At 48.2% G+C, this 20,318-nt stretch overlaps 2 protein-coding genes across 9 annotated transcripts in view; both read right to left on the reverse strand.

Annotated features, from left to right (window-relative positions):
- Positions 1–97: 97 nt before the first annotated feature.
- Positions 98–9,130, reverse strand: PLPP5 (phospholipid phosphatase 5). 3 transcript variants are annotated; one of them, XM_039715439.1, is made up of 7 exons: positions 8,993–9,130; positions 3,688–3,796; positions 2,151–2,241; positions 1,988–2,051; positions 1,557–1,681; positions 1,024–1,194; positions 98–716 (listed from the first exon to the last, which is right to left on the reverse strand). In XM_039715439.1, exons 2-7 carry the CDS (start codon positions 3,790–3,792, stop codon positions 547–549), a joined length of 726 nt encoding a protein of 241 aa, XP_039571373.1. In that variant the 5' UTR covers positions 3,793–3,796; positions 8,993–9,130; the 3' UTR covers positions 98–546. The 3 variants fall into 3 exon arrangements, with proteins under 3 accessions (XP_039571373.1, XP_039571382.1, XP_039571364.1); XM_039715448.1 differs by lacking the exon at positions 8,993–9,130 and adding an exon at positions 3,875–4,066 and having other exon boundaries at positions 98–641; XM_039715430.1 differs by lacking the exon at positions 8,993–9,130 and adding an exon at positions 3,875–4,060.
- NSD3 (nuclear receptor binding SET domain protein 3) overlaps positions 4,101–20,318 on the reverse strand; it is a 39,184-nt gene continuing 22,966 nt past the window's right edge. Inside the window, exons 15-25 of one of the 6 annotated variants that reach the window (XM_039715326.1) lie at positions 18,234–18,383; positions 15,568–15,724; positions 14,802–15,004; positions 14,231–14,343; positions 12,999–13,268; positions 11,394–11,510; positions 11,157–11,298; positions 10,803–10,909; positions 10,287–10,491; positions 5,408–9,791; positions 4,101–5,317 (exon numbers count right to left, since the gene is read on the reverse strand). In XM_039715326.1, the coding sequence (XP_039571260.1) occupies positions 9,550–9,791; positions 10,287–10,491; positions 10,803–10,909; positions 11,157–11,298; positions 11,394–11,510; positions 12,999–13,268; positions 14,231–14,343; positions 14,802–15,004; positions 15,568–15,724; positions 18,234–18,383 (1,706 nt within the window). In that variant the 3' untranslated portion in view covers positions 4,101–5,317; positions 5,408–9,549. Of the gene's footprint in view, positions 9,792–10,286; positions 10,492–10,802; positions 10,910–11,156; positions 11,299–11,393; positions 11,511–12,998; positions 13,269–14,230; positions 14,344–14,801; positions 15,005–15,567; positions 15,742–17,059; positions 17,159–18,233; positions 18,384–20,318 lie in introns of those variants that run through there. The other 5 variants (XM_039715335.1, XM_039715343.1, XM_039715368.1 and 2 more) reach the window with 5 other exon arrangements.

Below are 20,318 nucleotides of genomic sequence, written 5' to 3' on the forward strand. Positions count from 1 at the left end.
GCAAGGAAAGCACCCATCAGAAACCCTTGCAGATACCAGAGGAAATGGCTTATGAAGCAACAACTCATACCTTGAAATAAAGTTTTAGTACCACAGCTCATTACAAAAATTAAACTCCTTTATTTGGGAAATTAGAAAAGCTCAAAGTTGGCAGGTCCTGCACTTCATTTCCCAGGAGAAGGGCTGGGACAGCTCGGCTGGACTGCAGGGAGGTGGCCAATGGTGCTTCCTGGACTGGCCACAGGAACTGCCACCAGACTGGACACACTGGGCTGTCACATTTTCCCAGTTTGTGTTCAGGACCTTCACACCCCAACTGTCTTTGTGCAGGTTGGCACCCCGAGTGCCTCCCTCGCTCCACAGTGGGCCTGAAGAGAGTGTGGCCTACAAAATCCAATGAAATGAAGCAACACAAGGGCCAGGGCAGGAAACTCACCAGCTTGGCAGGGAACACCTGCCCAGGGGCTCATCCTCACTCCTCCTGAGCAGCCTCCCCCAAGCCTCCCCCTGCCCTGGCACCCAGGGGAGGCAGGACAGAGCCTGGCACTAAATGTTCATGTGGAAGCCGGGGGCTGGAGGCTTCTCCTCGTGTGCTGGCAGCGCTTTGGGCTTGGCCAGAGATGGTTTGTGGCACGTGGTGTCTGTCAGGGGAGGGTAATACTGCCTGTAGCACAGGTAGGCGAGCACCAAGCCCATCACTGAGCCAGCCAGCACATCTGTGGGTGAGAGCAGAGCAAAGTTAATGGCCCTTCACCCTCCCAAGCCTCGTGATCAATTCCTCAGCAGCAGCTTTTCTGCTAGATCCATAACCTGTAAACCCAAGCTTGCTTTGTATTTCAAAACCACAGAGGAAGGCACCAGTTCCCTGCAGGTGGCAGCAAAATTGCCACTAGAGGAGTCAAAAAAAAAAACCCCAAGTTGCTGTTTGGGGCTCTGAACACTTCTGTGGCACCACAGCCCGCCGTGGCTGGAGTGCCCTGCCCAGGGCACCCTGTCCAGGTGCACCAGCAGATGCTCACCCACCTTCCCAGTGGTGCTTGTAGTCGCAGGTGCGGGACACGCCGATGAGGGTGGCGAGGAAGAGGGGGAGGAGGAAGGCACAGAAGCGCAGGGCCCGGCCCCCCCGGCCTGGAACGAAGCTGTGCAGCTTCCCTGCCAGGTAGAAGGCGGAGAAGGCAAGACCAGCAAAGGCAACTGGAAGAGAACAGGACAGTGTCAGCTCAGAACTGCTCCAGGCTTTGCTGCCAGACCCTGACCCTCTGCTGCTGCAGTGGAAGGGCTGTGAGAGGTGTCTGCCCGTCCCTGTGAGCCAAGGGAAGTACCAGCTGGGACTGATGGATCCTAGAAGCTGCTACCTGGCACACATCCCTCCTTCTGGGTTGCAGACAGCTTTGGACCACATTTCCCACCCCATTGCTTTGCAGAGCGAAACCCGAACCCCTCCCAATGCAGCCAAAGCTGTGGGGTGCAGGAAAGCAGATCCAATGTGCCCTCCCCAGGACTCCTGCTCCCCAGAGCTCGCTGGCAGGGCTGCAGCAGAGGGGGGTGGCACTCACAGGAGGCGTGCCCGCTGGGGAAGCTCTTGCGGCCCTCGGTCACCCTGCGGGCGTCCCCCGTGCACAGCAGCTCGGCGTTGGCGCGGCCGTCCGGGAAGCAGCGCTGCAAGAAGTCGGGCCGTGGCCTGGCACAGGGAAGTGGAGCTCAGGGCCCCCCTGCGTGGGCACCCCCAGCACCCCCAGGGCAGCAGGGAGCAGCAGGGAGCTGCCCGTGCCAGCGCCATCCTCCCCAGCCTGGGCCTAAGTGAGCCCGTCTGAGTGACGGCCTGAGACAGCAGCTCCCCAGTGTTTTTTCTATGGCTGGATTGTCTTTGCAGCTAGGAAAAAAACCACATTCTTTCCAGGCTGAGCGTGTGCAAGTTCAGCTCCTGGCCCTGGGTGTCACAGACCTGCCTCCCCCGCGGCGCAGCTGGGAAGCAGCCAGTGCTCACCTCCCCACAACGAGCTTCAGGGCGTTGGTGAAAACCCCGTTCAGGGCAAGAGCAAGGCTGGCAGCTGAGAGAGAGCACAAGGGTCACGTCAGCATCGTCCCCACCTGGGAGTGCAGCACGCTCAGGGCCCAAGCTGCCTTTCCCTGGAGCAGGAGGAGCTCACCAAGGCAGGCTTCCCTCGTGTCCTCGTGGTCAGCGCCCATGAACAGCCTCGCCAGCAGGATGAGCAACAAGGGAGACAGAAATGCGATGAACTGCACGACACAGGGAGAATTTTAGGTGGCAGTGAAGCAGGTTTAAGTCCTCACCAGAACACAGAAAGCTCTGAGCACACTTCCCTTCCCCAAAGCCAGGCAGCAATCTGTCCTCTGCAATGGCTGCAGTTCCATCAGAACAATCCCACCCAGCTGGATTTGCAGCAGGCCCTGATCAGCCCAGCACGTCCTTTGGTTCTCAGACAGCTCTTCTGGCAGAGTGCTGCTCTGGCTGGCTGCTGGGGGTGTCCCCAGGCACAGCACCTCAGCTCTCCCCTCCCTGCCAGCCCCAGCATTAGCGCTCTGTCAGCAGCACCCGCGCGCTGTCAGCAAAACCTCAGCAGTGCTGATTCAGAGCAGGCAGTTATCATCATCCCCATCTCAGCCCTGGGGACTCACCCCGGGACATCCTCACCCCTGCCAGGCTCCCACGGACTCTGTTCACACTGCCTGTTCCCAGTGCTGTCCCGAGGTTTTGTTCCTAAATGTTTAGTGGCCACCTCTGGCAGGAAATCCCACCTGCCAGTTGCCAACTCAGAGCCACAGCCCTTCACCTCACACCTGTGACAGAGGGTGCCAATCCCTCTGACACACTGCTCTCTCCTGGAGCTCCAACACAGACTTAGTCAAACTCTTCTAAGCAAGCCTAGAGCCGTTGGGAAAACATTTGACAATAAAATGACAATAAATCCCTGCTAAAAATAGCAGCTTGCAAGGAAAACATTCCCTGATAGTGGGAGCTGTGCTATCTTCCACACACCCGGCAAGTTAGACGTGGAATGGATTATGGACAACAGTGCAAAGTCCTCATTAGTTTTATGAACTTCAAATCCCAAAGGCAATGCATGGTAAAGCCTCAAAATATGACAAAAATCACAGCCTGGCTGGTACTAATCTCACAGGATGGGTAGAAAGGGACCACTGGGGACCATCAAGTCCAACCCTCTGCTCAAGGTCCTCAGAGCACATCAGGACTGTGTCCAGATGGATTATGAGTATTCCCAGGTAAGGAAACTCCCACTGTCTGGACAGCCTGTGTCACTGCTCAGTCACTCACACAGCAAAGTTCTTCCTCCTGCTCAGGTGGAAACGTTCCAGCCTGAGCCTCTCTCGCCCCACTGAGCAGAGCTCGGCTCCATCCTCGCAGCCCCTCCCCGCAGCTATTTATCCACATGGATACCAGAGCCTGCACTTTCTGCTGCGCGCACTAGGAGCTGCAGGTATTGCAGCACAATTTGGCCAGCAGCTTTGCTCCGAAAGGAGAGCTGGTAATTCGAGAACAAACCCAAGTCAACGCAGGAAGCACTGGTACAGGGAAGCTGTGGATGCCCCATCCCCGGAACTATTCACAGATTATTTATGGTCTGGTGGGAGGGAGGCAGGGACGGAATGATCTTTTCAGCTCCCTTCCGACCCAACACCACGTGAGGAACCCGCTGCACTTACAAACATGAAGACGGTGGGGACGTGGTCCGCTTCGACGTAGGGCTTTTTGTAGAGCCACATCTCCTCGGGCTGCAGCACGCGCTGGAAGGGCGGCAGGAACTCCATGATCCTGGAAGAACGAGACGAGGGAATGAGGCAGGGACAGGACAGGGGCAGGGGCAGGGCAGGGCGGGGGTCCCGCACCCACCCGAAGGTGGCGAGGAGCAGAGCCCGCAGCGCTGCCTCGGCAGCCAGCTCCGCTCGCCGCATGGCCACTGCTCGCCCGCGGAGCCGCCGGGGCGGGGCGGGCTCGGCTCGGCTCGGCTCGGCACGGCACGGCACGGCACGGAGGAGGGACCGCAGCCGGGAGTCCCGTTATCCTCCCACCCCGCCCCGCCCCGCCCCGAGACGGAACTGAGTCATCTCATCATTGGAACATTCAGAACGATTTATTGAAGTCAACCTCAAGCAAAAATTTCAGATCAGTGGAATGTCGTTAAAAACCTTTCCAAAGGAATCCTCACGGAAAAGCAAAAGGGAAAAAGAAAAAAAAAAAAAGAAAAAAAAAAAAAAAGGGAAAACAAACCAGAAAAACAAACCAAAACCCAAAAAACCCCACATCTGAATTCCAGAGTATTTGTAAAATAAAATAAAAAAAAGGCAACATCTCAGTAAATAGAATGTACAAAAATTATATGTTCTACCATCACACACAGTCAGTAAGAAGCTAAAATATTACAGGCAAGTCTCGATACGCTCTACCTAGAGGACAGGAGCTATCTATGTACAGGGAACCAGCTTTACAGGCTTCACACTATGCAAGAGGACAGAGGCCAACACAAACCCCCCAAAATATTGGATATCTCAAAGTCTATGCGGCAACATCAAGTCATGATACAGTAATGCCCCGTGGAATCAGACACTCCTCGGTAGTGCCAGGGCTGATCTGCGTCCAAAATCTCTTCCATACCAACTCCGGTGAATACCGACGCTTTGCTATTAAAGACTCGAGTGATTTCCTTAAAATAACATTTCACAGAATCTACAAAGTTTGTTACAGATAAACAAAGTCTACAGAAATAACGACTCTACAAAGGTCCATCTTACAGAGCACGTGGGGATGGAGAGGGATCCGCGGGGATCTGTGTTGTGCAACATCACTGGAGACAGACGGGCTGGGGTCCTCACAGCACCCCGAATGCAACCCCCAACCCCTGGCTCAGATGGGACAGGGTCACCCCAGGGGCTGTGGCAGCGCTGCTGGCTTGGTGGAAAAGGAAAAGTGACACCAGAATGAGATACAGATCCACCTGGAACAGGGAGCGTAGGGGTTCGTCCAGTCTGGTTATGACCCAAAAGTGAGAGAGAACTGCAAGGTGGGGGGCTCCCGGGGACCCCAGGCAGCTGGGATCTCCAGATATACCCTGCACACAGCTGGGATCCCCAGAGGGAACCCACACACAGCTGGGACCTCCAGAGGGAACCCACACACAGCTGGGATCTCCAGAGGGAACCCGCACACAGCTGGGATCTCCAGATGTACCCTGCACACAGCTGGGATCCCCAGAGGGAACCCGCACACAGCTGGGATCTCCAGATATACCCTGCACACAGCTGGGATCCCCAGAGGGAACCCACACACAGCTGGGACCTCCAGAGGGAACCCACACACAGCTGGGATCCCCAGAGGGAACCCACACACAGCTGGGATCTCCAGAGGGACCCCACACACAGCTGGGACCTCCAGAGGGACCCCAGGCAGCTGCCTGCCCCTGGAGCTGGTGGTGGCACAGCGAGGGCACAGCCCCAGGGCACAGGGAGTGGTAAATGGCTTTGGCAAATTCATACATGTTTTCCCTTTTTTATTCACATTAATCACAGAAATCCCCTACACAAAGCACAGTTCCAGCTCCCTACCTCCCGCTCTGGAGCAGCAGGACCCCTCCCAGGGGAACACAGACCTGAGCTGCTCACTCAGAAATACAGTATCACAGGAAACAACCTTTCTTTTCTTCCTGTTTTGCCTTTTTCTCTTCTTTTTTTCCCTCAGAACAACACTGGGAATACATCCAACGTGTAGGAGTGTATCGTAAGTGCAAATGTTTTTTGCTACACAAAGAGAAATGGTGGGGAAAGCTGATGGGAATGGGAAGCAGAGGGACAGCATTGCTCCAAGGTCGCCTGGGGAGCACACAGCTCCGAGCCAGCTGCCCCCAAACCCTCCCGTTTGCCGTGGATCCAGCAGGGAGCAGGAAGGAACTTGGGGGAAGTCAAGGACATTTTCAATGCAGTATACAAAAAAATCATGTATAAATAAAAAAAAGCTGTAAAAGGAACCGCAGAGCTTCAAGTACATTAAACCCTGAATTCAATGAGGCAGAGGTTTCCATGTTAAAGTGACTTTTCCGTACCAGCGTCGGACACCCCCATCCCACCCTCCCCCCTCCCCACCCACATAATTCTGTAAAGTTTCAATATATACAGATTTTATGCTCATTGATAATTACGTCTAGTAATTGTGTCTTTCCCATTCTATCCTGAAATTAAGATAAAAGAAGGGGTTTTTTTTTAGAAGAAAGGCCAAAAATCCACATTCCAGCCCTATTACTCCATTTGAACTGCTTCTCCAAGACCATGTGGTGACCAGAGAAGGTGATTTGCCCACGAAATTTCCTTCCTGAGCTGCAAACGCCTTCACCAGTCTATGGACAGGACAAGTCTATACAATAATCTGACAGCTACAACAGCTAATGCTTGCACCACATGTTCAGGAATGTTGGAACCAGCCTCTGCACCACTGGAATCACAGAATTGTGGAATTCTTGCTTCATCTGGCCATGGGCTGCAGGATGCCTGTACTGTGCCCAGGTGCAGCTGCAGAGAAGCTCCAGTAAACCACAAACCCTGTTCTCTGGGCAGGTGCCACAGCTGGAGGCAGGAGGACATCAGAAGTGTGGGGCCACCCCAAAAATTTAACACAAAAAACATGTCGGTGTGTTCCCATGAAGGAACAACAATGTGCTGGGACAGCACACTGCAGTCCTCCACCAAAATCACCAGTTCTGTAGATTTCCCCTAGGTCTCAGCATGAAATGACCCAACTATCCAAGATTCCTTATTTTGGAGCCCACACAAATTAATTCAGCAGCTGCCTCCCACTCTGCTGAAGCCAATCCATCAGAACAGCTGTGCAATCTTTTCCTTACAAAGGAGCTGCTCTAAGCAAACTACATTCTGGTTAATTACTCAGCTTACAAAGACATGGTTAAAATGTACATTTTAGCATCTGAGCTGGCACTCAGAACAGCCCCTGCAGTCACCAAGATCCTCTGAACTGGCCTTTTCTCATCTAACAATGTTAAAGCTTTTTGAAAGACTCACCTTCAGTTCAGAGTTTGGTTCACAAACTGAACAACCTCTCCTGCTTTCCCTTCTGAGTCCAAGCCCAGCTGCTGGCTGCTATGAATCACTTTTTGGTGGAAAAAAAGCATCTCTAAGAAGTCTGAGCACAGAGTGAACCAAGACATCGAGTGGCACAGGAGGAGCAGCAGCATCCATCACAGCACTTGAGAAGTGTAAAGCCTTCTGTGCCCTGGCACAGCACTGTAGCACAGCCAGGGTGGCCACTGGCAGTCTGTGGCTCTTGTCCAATGTCCCCAAGGTGTCCTGGTGCTGCCACAGCACGTCCCTCTGCTCAGCAGGTCACCTTGGACACGGAATGCATGGAGCAGGTCGGGGCACTCACACAGCAGCATGATATCAGCAACATATCTGATATATATACATACATACATATATATAAAATATATCAGCTGATAGCTGCAGTATCAGAATGCTCTGACTTCAGAGAAAATCACTGAACATTATCAAGCCTAATAAAGAATATAAAGTGAACACCTCAGGCCCTACAGACATGATAGCAAGAGCTGTGTTTGGAATTTCTGAGAAGGTTAAACATCCTCAATAAGAGCTTAAAAAGAGATATTTCCCACACAAAACGTTAAGAAAAATAAAATCCTTTTTGTACCTTATTTTTCTTTAAAAATACCAAAATCCAGCACTGCTTTCCAGCAGGGTTAGTGTTGGACCCTCACTGGAGCACGGCCCAGAGCAGGAAGTGCTTTAGGGATCCCAAGAGCTGCTGGCCCAGGAGTGCCCCAGCCACCTGTGGGGTCTGGCACCCCAAGGGAGGTGAGGGCAGGTGCTCTGGGCCAAGTCCAGGCACAGCAGCTGCTCAGGGACTGTAGTGTATCCATCACTCTACCATTGCACACAAAAACTCCCCCTGCACATCAGTTTGAGGATGAGAAGGACACCAGGCAGAGGCAAGACATAAATTCCACACAGACTTCTTTGTGATCTGAGAAGTCTCTGTGTTCCCACGGGTGTGTGTGAGGAGTTTTCCAGAGACAAGGTTCTTAATTCCAAGGCTCAGTTCAGCCAGATGCCAGCAACACTTGATTATTTTCAGTACCCACGAGCAAAGGCTGGCAGGGAGTAGCTGTTATCAGTACACAGGTCAGAAGTACTCACTGCACCAGGGCAGGGGGGGACAGTGCTTGGTGAGATCGTGGGCTGGGGGGAAGAGTCACCAAAACTAGCTCCAGCCTGGGGACACCAGTGCCCTGTGGCTCCTTGCACAAAAAAAATGGAGGAATATAGGTTTTCTAAAAAAAATTCTGGAGCAAGAGGCAACATAAGCCACTTTGAAAGCCTCACTGAAGGAGTCTGTCTCTCTGATTAACAGAGGAAATCCAAGACAGAACCATCCCCTGAGGCTCAGCTGGCTGCTGGGATGTGGCCCCTTACCCAGACACAAAATACCCTGTTCATTGAGGAAATGCTGAGATGTTCCTCAGCTCCATTAACAATGAAGATTAAAGTTAGAAGATCTCTCTGAACAAAAAAAATATTATCACTCCATTGAAACCAACACGCACATGGGTCAGGTCCCCCACGTGCCCAAGTCTCCCTGAAGCCAAGGGGAGCCTGAGAAGGCAGGACTGAAGAATCACTCAGTGACTGCCACCAAACCACATGAGGAAGCCACTGGCAGGACTGCCTTCAGCTCTGACTGGGGCTGGGAGCCTCTCCTGCCTGGGAGGGGTTTCCAAAAGAGGTGGGATAAAGAAATGACCACTGTGCAATTAAACTCTGAATTTTTGCATGTCTGCAAACACCCAAGACAGCTCTGGAGCGAGGCACCACCACTTCTTCCCCACTGTCAGACCTTGTGTTATCAGCACTTCCCAGAAGTCACACACCTGATTTCTCACAGGAAAAGCTTCACAATAATATTCATAAGTAAACATGAGAGACAACCTACCTTCTCCAATGCCTTTAACAATAAGTACTGGAACAGAGGCATTTCAGAGTCACCTGGTCTGACACCCACACCTGTCTGTTTGGCATCTCAGTGTTACAGAGGGGAGAGGCTTTGCTCTTTCCATAAACTAGACACAAAAGTTACGTTGGCTTCGCTGTTTTGTTTTTAAAGACATGATGACTGATCAAAGCCAGATCTTCAACACCCTTTCAAAATTAAATAAATAAATATGTGGCTATGCTTTGCTTTCTACACTCAAAGAACATTATTTTAAACAGAATATTCTTTTCACTGTCAAAAGGTTTACGGTTTTCTTCAAAGGCCAAGACGCTCCTGGTTTCCAACAGTAAGAGCTGCTGTAGCACATTCAAGGGTAAAAGAAAGACCAAACAATAAAAAGCAAACACCACTGCCTGGTCCTTCTCGCTCAGGTCAATGGTCCCACTCCAGCTCACACGCGGCGGCTCCGAGGACAAAGCCGAGTGTGGCACTGCAAACTCCGAGTTCATCGCCTGCTGCCCCCTCTTCTCCCCTCCCGTGTTTGTTTTTAACCAAATTCACTCCTTTGCCTCTTCCACAGCGTTCTGTGCTTCCAATTTGCACTTGATCTTGCTCCAGTACTCGGGTGCCACAGGAGATTTGGGGTCGTGTGCGGAGCAGCAGAGGCGGCCGTCCAGCGCCGACGGCACCAGCGCTCCCTTCTCGTGATCCTTGCAGAAGGAGTGGGGGCAAAACTCACAGAAGGACACGGCAGGATTGCTACAGATGTCACACTGATGCCACGGACATTCCCACTTTCCTGAGGATGGGAGGAGAGAGAGAGGAACTGGAATTAGTGCACTTTGGAGACGGCTCTGGCCTTTAAGCCTCACTCCGTGTTGGATTGCTCAGATGAATGCAAAGTTCAGAAAAATCAGCCACTACTTCTGTTTCTCATGTACAAGAATCTGACTGAACACAGCTCTATTTTGCATTTTTTTAGGCAAAAAGATCACGTTCTTGTTTCAATCAAAATAAGAGGAAGTTTGATTCAAGAAGAGGAATAAGAACAACATTAAAAAGTATGACAAAGCCTCTGCCCACCAGTTCCATTTAGGAACAGTCACCTGATGTACTGCTAAAAGTGAGTGGTATTGCAAAAGCAAATTTGGTGCACTTAGTGCAAATGAATACTGCATTTAATGTAAGTGAACACTTATTTTATGCATTTTATGTACACGAATGCTGCATTTAATCTCCAACACTGTCTTGTAGCAGGGAGGAAAAGTTGAGCAGGAGGAGCCACTGCTCTTACCAAAAGGTGGTTGAGTCAGGTTAAGGCATAGGAGGTGGTATGCTTTGGGACAGTCCTTCTTATCACACATGACCAGCTCTCCCCCATCTCCACACTGGAAACAGTTATCTTCATGCATCTGCTTCTGTTCTGTTTTTATTTTCCGTTTCTTCTGCTTTAGTTTTGCATTTTTCACCTTCTCTTCATTTGCCGTTGCAAATGCTGTCTAAGAAGGAGAAAATCACAACACAGAGTCACTTATAAACCCCCAGCATTCAAGTAAATTTTGGGTTATTATTTTCATGAATTGTTCTTAAATGAGATCCATTTTTAAGCTCTAAAAGCCAGAAGTGCTCATTCAGATGTTTCTGAATTAACTTCCCACCAGACACAACAGCATGGCAGGGCAGACTATAGAATGTTTAGAGACTTCCAAGGGTAGAAAGTATTAGGATTCATTTTGAAATGAATCAAAGCCCTCTTTGCCCTAGAGAATCTCTGCATTTGGGAGGAGAAGCTCCAGTTGCAGCCGTGTACCTTGGGCCGCACTCCCAGGAAGCCGCTGCAGTTCTCAGCTCCGCAGTGACACTCGGTCCTGCCATTGCCCAGGCAATCCAGGTTGTAATTGAATGTTAACTCCATTCCTGAAATTTAAAGAAAATTTATCCACATGAACACTGAGGGAAGACAGGCCTGTGACAATGACATTTCATTAGCATTTGTTACCATGAGATCCCTGCTAAAACTGGAACTTTAAGTTTTCCAATGAATGAAAAGTTCCTAAACACTTCACTGGAATTAATGATTTCAAAGAAAAAACTATGATTCTAAGTGAGGAACTTGGCCACTGCAAAACAAAAGCAAACATGCCAAATAGTGCCATCCTTTTACCTGCAGGAATGTCACAAAGAGCAAACAGTCCAACTCTAATGTCACCATTCACTGTCCACTTCTGTGTTTCACAGTTTGGGTTACAACTATGGTTCATAAAACGAGAGTAGTTCCCCTTTGGGCCAGCATCTATTATTCGGTCCTTCAAGGAAAAAGACAAAGATGTGTTTAGTACTTATAAAGAAGAGTTTCCTGCTGCTGAGTGGCATTTGCTATGAAACAAGACACAATACTCACCTTGGTTACAGTGAGCATATAAAAATTGGTGACACTGTTCTCGTGAGCACGTTTGATCCGCAGCCGGCACTCCTCCTCGTCAATCAGCTCCCCAACATATTCATTCACAAATTCACCCTGCAAAGGAAAGGAGGACAAAAGTAAGAAATCTCTGCATCCTAACCATGCTCAGAAAGGGAAGCAGCACAGAAAAAAAGCATTAACTATAAAAAAGACTGATCATCACAAGAAGTGTTACACTTTACTGGTCTGGTAGGCACAGTGTGAATACATGCACCAGGTAACTGCTGTCCTAGCAATACAGCCAGGCAGAATAAAAGGCAGCCCTGCTCCTGCATTCAGTACACAAGACAGTTGTCAGGTCTATAAAACCCTTTCAACCTTCCTGCTTTCTTTCAAAGAGGACAATGTGACAATATTCATGGACTCCTCAGGAAACAGGAACTGTTACAGTAAGTATTTTCACTACGTAATTCACTTTTACTAGGACTTTAGTAGTCAATGAGCTCAGAACATTTGCAGTAACACAGTTTTCATGAAGCACAGATTTTAAAAGTTCTGAATTTAATAAAATTAATGGCTAGACCCCACATTTAAAAGCAGCCCTTCAGGCCAATAGTGTTTTTTAAGGAAAATCAGAAGAGCTGGGATGTGACTGACACCTTGATACAAGGTCGCCAATGCATTGGGTATCACCCTGAGTAGCCAGGCAGCTGCTGAGGGATTAAAACAGTTCACTCTCTGGAGGTGCAGTATTGTATTTGTGGGGTGCCCAGATGAAGGAAGGAATGATGCATCTGACTCCATGTTCTTAGAAAGTTAATTTATTATTTTGTGATACTACATTATATTAAAGAATACTAAACTAAGCTATACTAAAGAATACAGAAAGGATATTTACAGAACGTCACCGTGATATTTTATGAAAAATCTTTTACTAGGATTTTCTCCTGAGAAGCTGAGGAACCTCAGGAGAGAAATGTAAACAATAACTATCTGCTGCTGTGGAATGCAACAGGTGCAGCTTCCATTGGTCATCAAGTGAAAACAATCCACAAGGACCAATCACAGCCATCTGTGTCAAGGCTGTGAGCAGTCACAAGATTTTGTTATTCATTCCTCTCCTGTCCTTTCTAGCTTCTGAAGCATCTTTTTCTCTCTATTCTTTTAGTATAGTTTTAGTATAGCATTTTAATATAATATCATATCATAATATAATAAATCAGCCTTCTGAAACACGGAGTCAAGATTCTCGTCTCTTCCCTTGTCGTGGCACCCTCAAGCACAACCATAACAGAAGGTTAAAAAGACAATAATGAAAACTTGTCTCGACACAGCTTGATCCTGATTGGCTAATAAGTCAAAACAATTTACATGAAACTAATGAAACAATCACCAGTTGGTAAACAATGTCCAAAGCAGCAAAACACAGGAGAAGCAAATCAGATAATTACTTGTTTTCCTTTTTCTCTGAAACTTCTCAGCTTCCCAGGAGCAAAATCCTGGGCGAAGGGATTTTCCCAGCAAATATGATAACCGTGACAGTGCAATCTTTCCCCAGCCCCACCCTGATGGCTGTCACAGCCCTGTCCTGGCTGGCTGTACCTTTTTGATGCTCCTCTTGGTGCGCAGGCCCCAGCCGCGGCGCTCGGTTTTGATGATCTCGGCGTCGGGGTAGAGCCTCTTGGTGAAGCACTGGTTCTGGCAGCGCTCCCCAGCCGGGCACACCTGCGGGTGGCACTCGTACTGCAGCATCCTGTTGAGGCACTCCGACTCCAGCCCGCAGGGGTTCTCGTCTGAAGGCTTGCAGTTACAGCGGGGGATCTCCGACAGGTCGGCCACCTGGATCTGCACCTTCCCGATCACCTTGTTGGACTGGGGAACAAAGGGCAGAACAAGGGGTGAAGGCAACGCACTGGGAACGCAGAACAACTGACATGGAAAGGCAAAGAAAAAATTGTAGGAGTGTAGGAGAGTGCCCCCTAATGACAGAGTGGCAAAGCTAGCCTTTGTCCCCCAAAAAAGGAAAGAAGCCCAGAAGTTTCTCCCAACGATCAGGTGAAAAGCCACCTTATAGGACCCCAGAGGCTTCACTAAAACCTTGGGGTCACCTAATTGGATAGAAGCCAAAAAGTCCCGCCTGGGCCATAAGGTAGAAAAAGAGGAGGACAAAAGAACTAAACTGCTTTTGTGAAAGTGTTTCTACCAGGGGTAAACCACTGTACCTGGCTTGGATTTTTCTGTTTGTTATTTTGCCTTTTATTAAACCTTTTTGTTTCTAACAGTGCAGCAGATGCCATCTTGCTCATTATTTGCCTCCAAAGGTAAAAGCTAAGCTATCCTTGGGTGCATTAGGTTCCCTTTTGAAGGCTCATAAAACCCTGGCCCGACAAGATAGAACCTAATAGATTTTATTCCGTGTTTTAAGGTACTATAAAACACAACAAGAGATTTGCGAAAAGAACAGCAAAATTACGTGGATTTTGTTACGCTGCCACTGTTGAACACTGTAGCTATGATATTTTATGAAAAATCTTTTCTTAGGATTTTTCCCATCCTGAGGACCTTGTATTCCCACACTTAGATAGTCCACCTCAACAGAACACCTTGGTGCATGTACATAACTTAAAATCACAGAATAGTGTGGGTTGGAAGGGACCTTAAAGACCAACCATCCCAACCCCTTCCACTAGACCAGGTTGCTGTGATCCTCACCCAACCCATCCCTGAACACTGCCAGGGAGTGGCAGCCACACCTTCTCTAGGCATCCTTACTCAGGCACAGGGCAACTTCCTCACACACAGAATAAAAATAAAACAGAAAAAGGCCAACTCACTTTAATGTGTTTATAGGGCGGAGGCTTCCTTGAATTCCTTTCAATTTCCAATGCCTCTTTGCTTTCTCTTTGTGCTTTCAGTTCCTGGAAACGCTTTGCTGCTTCTTCAAGTGCTGTGCAAGGAATTCAGAATAGAAAGCAATCAGCCCCAGCTGCTGCTAATCAAATATGTACATGTACACGTATCTATTTATTTTTTTTTTAAGACTAGGAACAGAACTCTATTAACAAAAAGACAAACTAAAAATTAGTTATTGCAATTTATCATGAATTTATCATCAGGTACTTTCAGCAGGTCCAAGAAACTGAACAATGATCCCATGCAGCAGAGCCCAAGATCCATCTCAACATTCTCCCGTTTGTGGAAGCACTGAACTGGCCCACAACAACACACAATGAGTAGGCACTCAAACACATTTTTATCTGCAGTCAAGGGATCAACACAATGCTTGGATTTCACGTGAACACAGAACACTAGTCACATAATATTCCCATGCAGGTTAAGTGGTGATGGAGACACAAACACGTGGAATTTTTGTCATAAACCACTATAAACTTTGTTTGATTTTACCTTTCTTGAAGGTCTTGTTAATACTAGTTTGCCCCTCAGCAAAGCTTTTATCTCCTTCAACATAAGGGAAAACTCTGCCCTGGTGTACCCAATAGTAGTCATGTGAACCAAAGAAAAATACTGGGAAGTCCCCGATATCATGTTTGAGGCCCTGTATGTTGAGAGGCACAGACCTGGGATTGCAGATCTCTGCTGGCCACCACCTGCAGAGTAGGAGAGAAAAGAGCAATATAAATTCCCTGTAACAGAGCTTCCCAGTTTCCCCAAGGGGATTGAGAAATAAAAGCCAGTTTTCCTCTCTCAAGGAAATGAATTCCTCCCTCATGCAGCCAAGGCTCCTGCTGGCAATGCCTGGGAAGCTCCATGCAAAACACAAGCAATGTTCTTACTCCAAATTCTGGGAAAGCCTTCTAAGAATATCCATGGCTGAGAGCGGGTTTCCAGGATCACCTGCAAACACCTGTGTTGCTGCAGCTGATTAAAACAAACACCAGCAAGGACAGCTGGGCTCTGCCAGTCCCTGCTTTCCCACATCCTGACACGCTCTGCAGAGCAAAGGTGTGTGCAATCCAGAGTCCAGCACTGCCTGGGAGAAGCAGGAGCATCACAGTTCAAGTGTGACATCCACATCTCACCCCAAGCACAGGAATATTGTATTTCTAACTCTTGTTCATGGTGAACAAGAACAAAAGCTGCTTTTATCTTCCTGCAATTCCAGAGTGCATTAAAACATCCAAAGCATTAGAACCCCAAAAGGTGGACTTGCCTGTAATTCCCAAGCTTGACCCAAACGATCTGCTTGTACCGCAGCTTCTTGCCAGCTTTACAGTCATTGCAATTCCAGCAGCCCTCAGGCATTTCTATGCTGAGACACTCGGGGTGGAAGGAAGCTGGGCACGACTCACAGCACAACAGTTTGCCACCTTGAAACAAAGAAGCCCTGCTTGGTTTGTAGAAGTCAGGATTTGCTCCCCCCGTGCACAGCAATTGACATTCATTTAAAATCATCCGCTCCAGATTCCCACTGCCCCACAGAAAAATGGCAAAAGAAAGGGATCGAGTCAAGCTTAACAATGTTGGTTAAAAAGGACAGTGCTGGGCTTAAACTAAGCTGAGACTCTTGCCTGCATCAGGCAAAAAAGCAGCTGAGGACTCAAACAGGAGGTGAGTTGGCAGGAGGAGCAGCATTCCCAAGGGAAGCACTGCAGCTGGGAACAGTGCTAGCAGTTTTTAGTGCTCTGGTGATGGCCAAAGCAACCACAAAACTCCACGTTTTTAAAGAATCCTTTTCAATCAACATTGCTCTGACTGAATCCCAGCAATCATTAGCGAGCACCAACCCCACAGCCTATAGGTTGATCAATACTTTTCTGCTGCAAGGACAGGAAAAAGAGTTGCAATAAGTGTGTTTATTCCAGAAAAAGTTTACCAGGATGAGCCCAGTACATAAAGCAGAATGAGACACACATGAGTTGTCCCCATCCCAGAAATTATTGGTGCACAGAGGGAATCTCAGCACTGGGGTTCAATGAATTTCTGAAGTTCACACTAATTTGGGCAAAAGTTATTTTGGTTGGCTCCCATTTTGGATGATGTGGAGAGCCACACCACATCTCTAAGCCACCCTCAGCAAAGCAGCTCATGTAAGATGACTTGAGATATTACACATACTGTAATATTTTATACATGTAGGTATATAAAATATATATACATGTGCTTATATGTATATATATTTAAAAATCAACAAGATTTTGTGGCCCAGATGGAAAATCTGGGAGAGACTTGAGAGTATTCAAACCAATTTTCAATCACAGTATCAAAAGAAGTGCGAATGGTCACTTTCAAACCTTTATCAGAAAATCTTGTTCACCTATAGACTTCCCAAAATACCATTGCATTAATTGATCACTGCATGTTACAATAAGCATTCCTTAAACAATTCAGTTGCATGACCAACACTGTATTTCCTCTGCTAAAACCAGTGAAATCCAGTGACATGGATCCTCCAGAGCTCCCAAACCCATAATGAAATTTTTGAAGTATTTTTTGCAAATGTAATTTCAGAGGAAATACAGACAAATCACTGAAACATTATCCAAGATGAGAAAATGCCAAGAGATGCAAAAATCAAACAAAATCAAACACAAAACTGTCAATGCTAAGCAAGAAAAAACCCAACATTGCTCTTGGGATGCATTAGGCAGATATGGCTCAAGCTAAGCACAGGGCTCAAAATAATTCTTGTTTTCAGGAATTACAGGACTACTGCAAGCCATTGATCTCACAACGCTGACAGCGACCTAACTTGGGCTGGGAAATGGGGCACCGCCTCTGAACGCTCCCGGGGAACCAAATTTCTGTGGGGAATGAAATACCAGAGCTGAGCATTGCACACAGACAGCAGGAACTGCCCCCAGGGGTCTGAGAGCCTCAGTCCTCCTGGAACCAGGAGGTGACCCACAGGGATCTGGAGAGCTTCATGTCCCACAGGGATCTGGACAGCCTCAGCCTCCCTGGAACCAGGAACTGCCCCCAGGGGTCTGGAGAGCCTCAGCGCCCTGGAACCAGGAGGTGACCCACAGGGATCTGGAGAGCCTCAGCCCCCCTGGAACAAGGAACTGTTCCCAGGGGTCTGGAGAGCCTCAGCCCCCTGGAATGATGAACTCCCCCCAGGGATCTGCAGAACCTCAGTCCCTGGGCAGCAGGAACTGCCCCCAGGGATCTGCAGAACCTCAGTCCCTGGAACCAGGAACTGCTCCCAGGGATCTGCAGAGCCCCAGCCCCCTGGCAGCTGTAGGGTCCCGGCAGGGTCCAAGCCTGGCTGTGGCAAGGACCCATCCCCAGGGGAGGGGACAGGCATGGGGCACTCTGGCTCGGTGGTGGAGGTGGGACACGAGGCTCAGGGACTTGTGGGGACACACTGAGGCCAAGCCTCCCTGCCCTCCTGCTCTGGCACCCTCCAGAAAGACACAGCACCCACCCTTGTCCAGCCCCAAATGCCCTCTCTCCTCTCAGGACCTGCCCAAAGTCCAAAGCAGCACATCCCCCCCTCTGCTTCCAATCTGTTTAAGAAGTGGTTTTACATCAGCCAGGTAAATACTGAACTGCAACAATATCGAGATCCATCTGCCTCCTCTTCACATTGCTGTGCAAACAGCTCCTGAACCTGGAACAGCCCAGGCCAGACAGAGAGTGACCAGATCTCTTCCAAGGAGAATTTAGTGACAGCAATTATTTTAAGCCCTTTTATAATTAAAAAAAAAAAAAAATTAAAAATCGCCAACAACATGAACACAGGCTCACAAAAACCATGAGTGAAGGTCACTGAAAGCAGTCAGTGTCAGGGGACAAGCAGACATTTCTCCGTTGATTTAGAGAGAAAAAATAGAAAAAGCGAAAGTAAATTAAAGAGAAAGAAACTATTTTGGTTACCTTTCTCACATTTCTTTTTGGAAGCTGACGAAGGAGGAGGAATCATAGGTAATTTCATCAACTCAGCACGATTTGACTCATTCAGTAGGTAGTGGGACTTATAGGCATAGGAACTGAACAGGGGGTCTGAATGGTCCTGCACTACCAGCCCTATACGAAACAAACAGAAAGAGATGAGTTGCAATGAAACTACCCATGATTCCATGAAGGAAAAACCAAATACACCCAATGAACACCTCTAATGCGTTATGTGGGAATGAAAAAAGGATAAAATGAAGAAAAAGGAAAGTCTGACAAAGTTTCTGCGCTAACAAAGAGGTTGTGCTGGAGAGACTCAACTGGAAAATCTTGCAATGAAATAAGCTGCTTCTAAGTGGAATTTCAACTGGTTTTTTACCCTTCATTTGTGCATTTATAGAGAAGCACAAGAAAAGCAACAAAGTTTGAATCCATGGGATCCCCTCTCCTTCCCACAGGGCAAAAGGAAGCTCCTCTGCAGACCTGGGGTGATGGTCACTGCAGCAGGGCTGTGCTCTGAGCTGGGGCTACAGATGGAACAGACGTTGGGAATGAGAACTCACCATCCCACTCCCTGAAAATCTACCCCCGAGATCTTCCCTACAGAAGTGTTTTGCCTCTGTAATTGTGCTGGAAAGCAAGAAGGAGGTCAGTGTTCTGCAAGGCACCAAGGGAAAGCACAGATGGAGGTTCTGCCCTAGGCTGTGGTGGTGAAGCTGCCCCAGCCAGCCCTCCCAGGGCTGCTCCAGAACAGTCCCACTCATTTCCCTACAAACTCCATTCCAGGCCTTTGCAATTCTCTGTCCTGCACCAAGAAGAGCTTTTCCTCCTTACTCCAAAGAGCCAGGCAGCCCAGCTGAGAGCCCAGAGCTGCGGAGCAGAAGCACTTGGCCAGTAACTCATGGCAAGAGCAGAGCAGCTGAGCCCCAAAGAAACAGCAAAGATCAGCTACCAAGAGAGCCCCCAGTTCTTCCCCTGAGGGACACACAGCTGAGGGCTGGAGAGAAGCTCTTGGATGGTGTCTGAAGCACTGCTGTAAGAAGACTGGGGTCAGCTCACCTGGACACAAATCACTGGGAAGATTCCTAAAAGGGAACCTAGACAAGGAGGTGAAGTGCACCATGCTGACTGGAGGGTTACTGCAGGGTGGTGAATAAGAAGTCTTTCAATATCTTTTATTTCAAGTACCTCACTGTAAGCAAGTTTGTATATCTTATAGATTGCTTTATTTCTCACTTCAGTAACTGCATCTAAACACAAAGTCTCTGATTCTGATAGCAACTAACACTAATTAAATCACCATTCTGACAGAGATGTCCACAGATTTCTGAAATGCTCAGTTCCCTGTTTCCTTCTGAGCAGGTGACTCAGTGCTCCTGCCCCAGGTACTGTCCTCAGCACTCTGGCTCCTGATTCCAGCCAGGCCTGGTGGACACAAGCCCCACAAGAATGCTCTAGAGGAACAAGTACAGAGCTGCTCTAAGACACAGAGGATTCAGGCAGTGGCAATGGTTTGGAACTGTTCAAGTTCTCCTAATTAAGATCTGGGGAATATGCAGGACAGGGAATTCCACCTGCCAGGGCACAAGAGGTTATTTAGATTGCCAGGAGAAAATACAGACTTGTGCAGTTTCATCTCTGATGGAGTCAGATGCAGGTATAAAGAGAATTACTAAACAAATGTAAAGTGGAAGAAAAAAAAAAGAGCATGAAAAATTCCTTCTGCATTTCTTGCCATCCTGAGATGTGTAATTATTCCTCTGCTCTTGCAAAGTCAAGCCAAACTAAACTTCCACCTGAATGAACACAAATGAAAACAAGTAACTTCAGGATCCAGCTCACTTTCATTTCCCTATTAGTGACTCTCAAAACTGTTGCAGAGACCACATCCAATATAAACTGCTGGCATTCTGTATATTTTTCCAACAGAATAATGGTACTTTTCAATCTTGAGACCAAAGCAACTGCTGCACCGACATTTTTTAAGCTGCTCTCTGGCAGAACCCTGATGACTGAAAAACCATAAAAGTAACAAGTGGGGAAAAAAAGTTAAAAATAAAAAGAAAA

The sequence above is a fragment of the Passer montanus genome, unplaced genomic scaffold, assembly GCF_014805655.1.
Source record: "Passer montanus isolate IOZ18808 unplaced genomic scaffold, ASM1480565v1 scaffold101, whole genome shotgun sequence".
Lineage (NCBI taxonomy): Eukaryota > Metazoa > Chordata > Aves > Passeriformes > Passeridae > Passer > Passer montanus.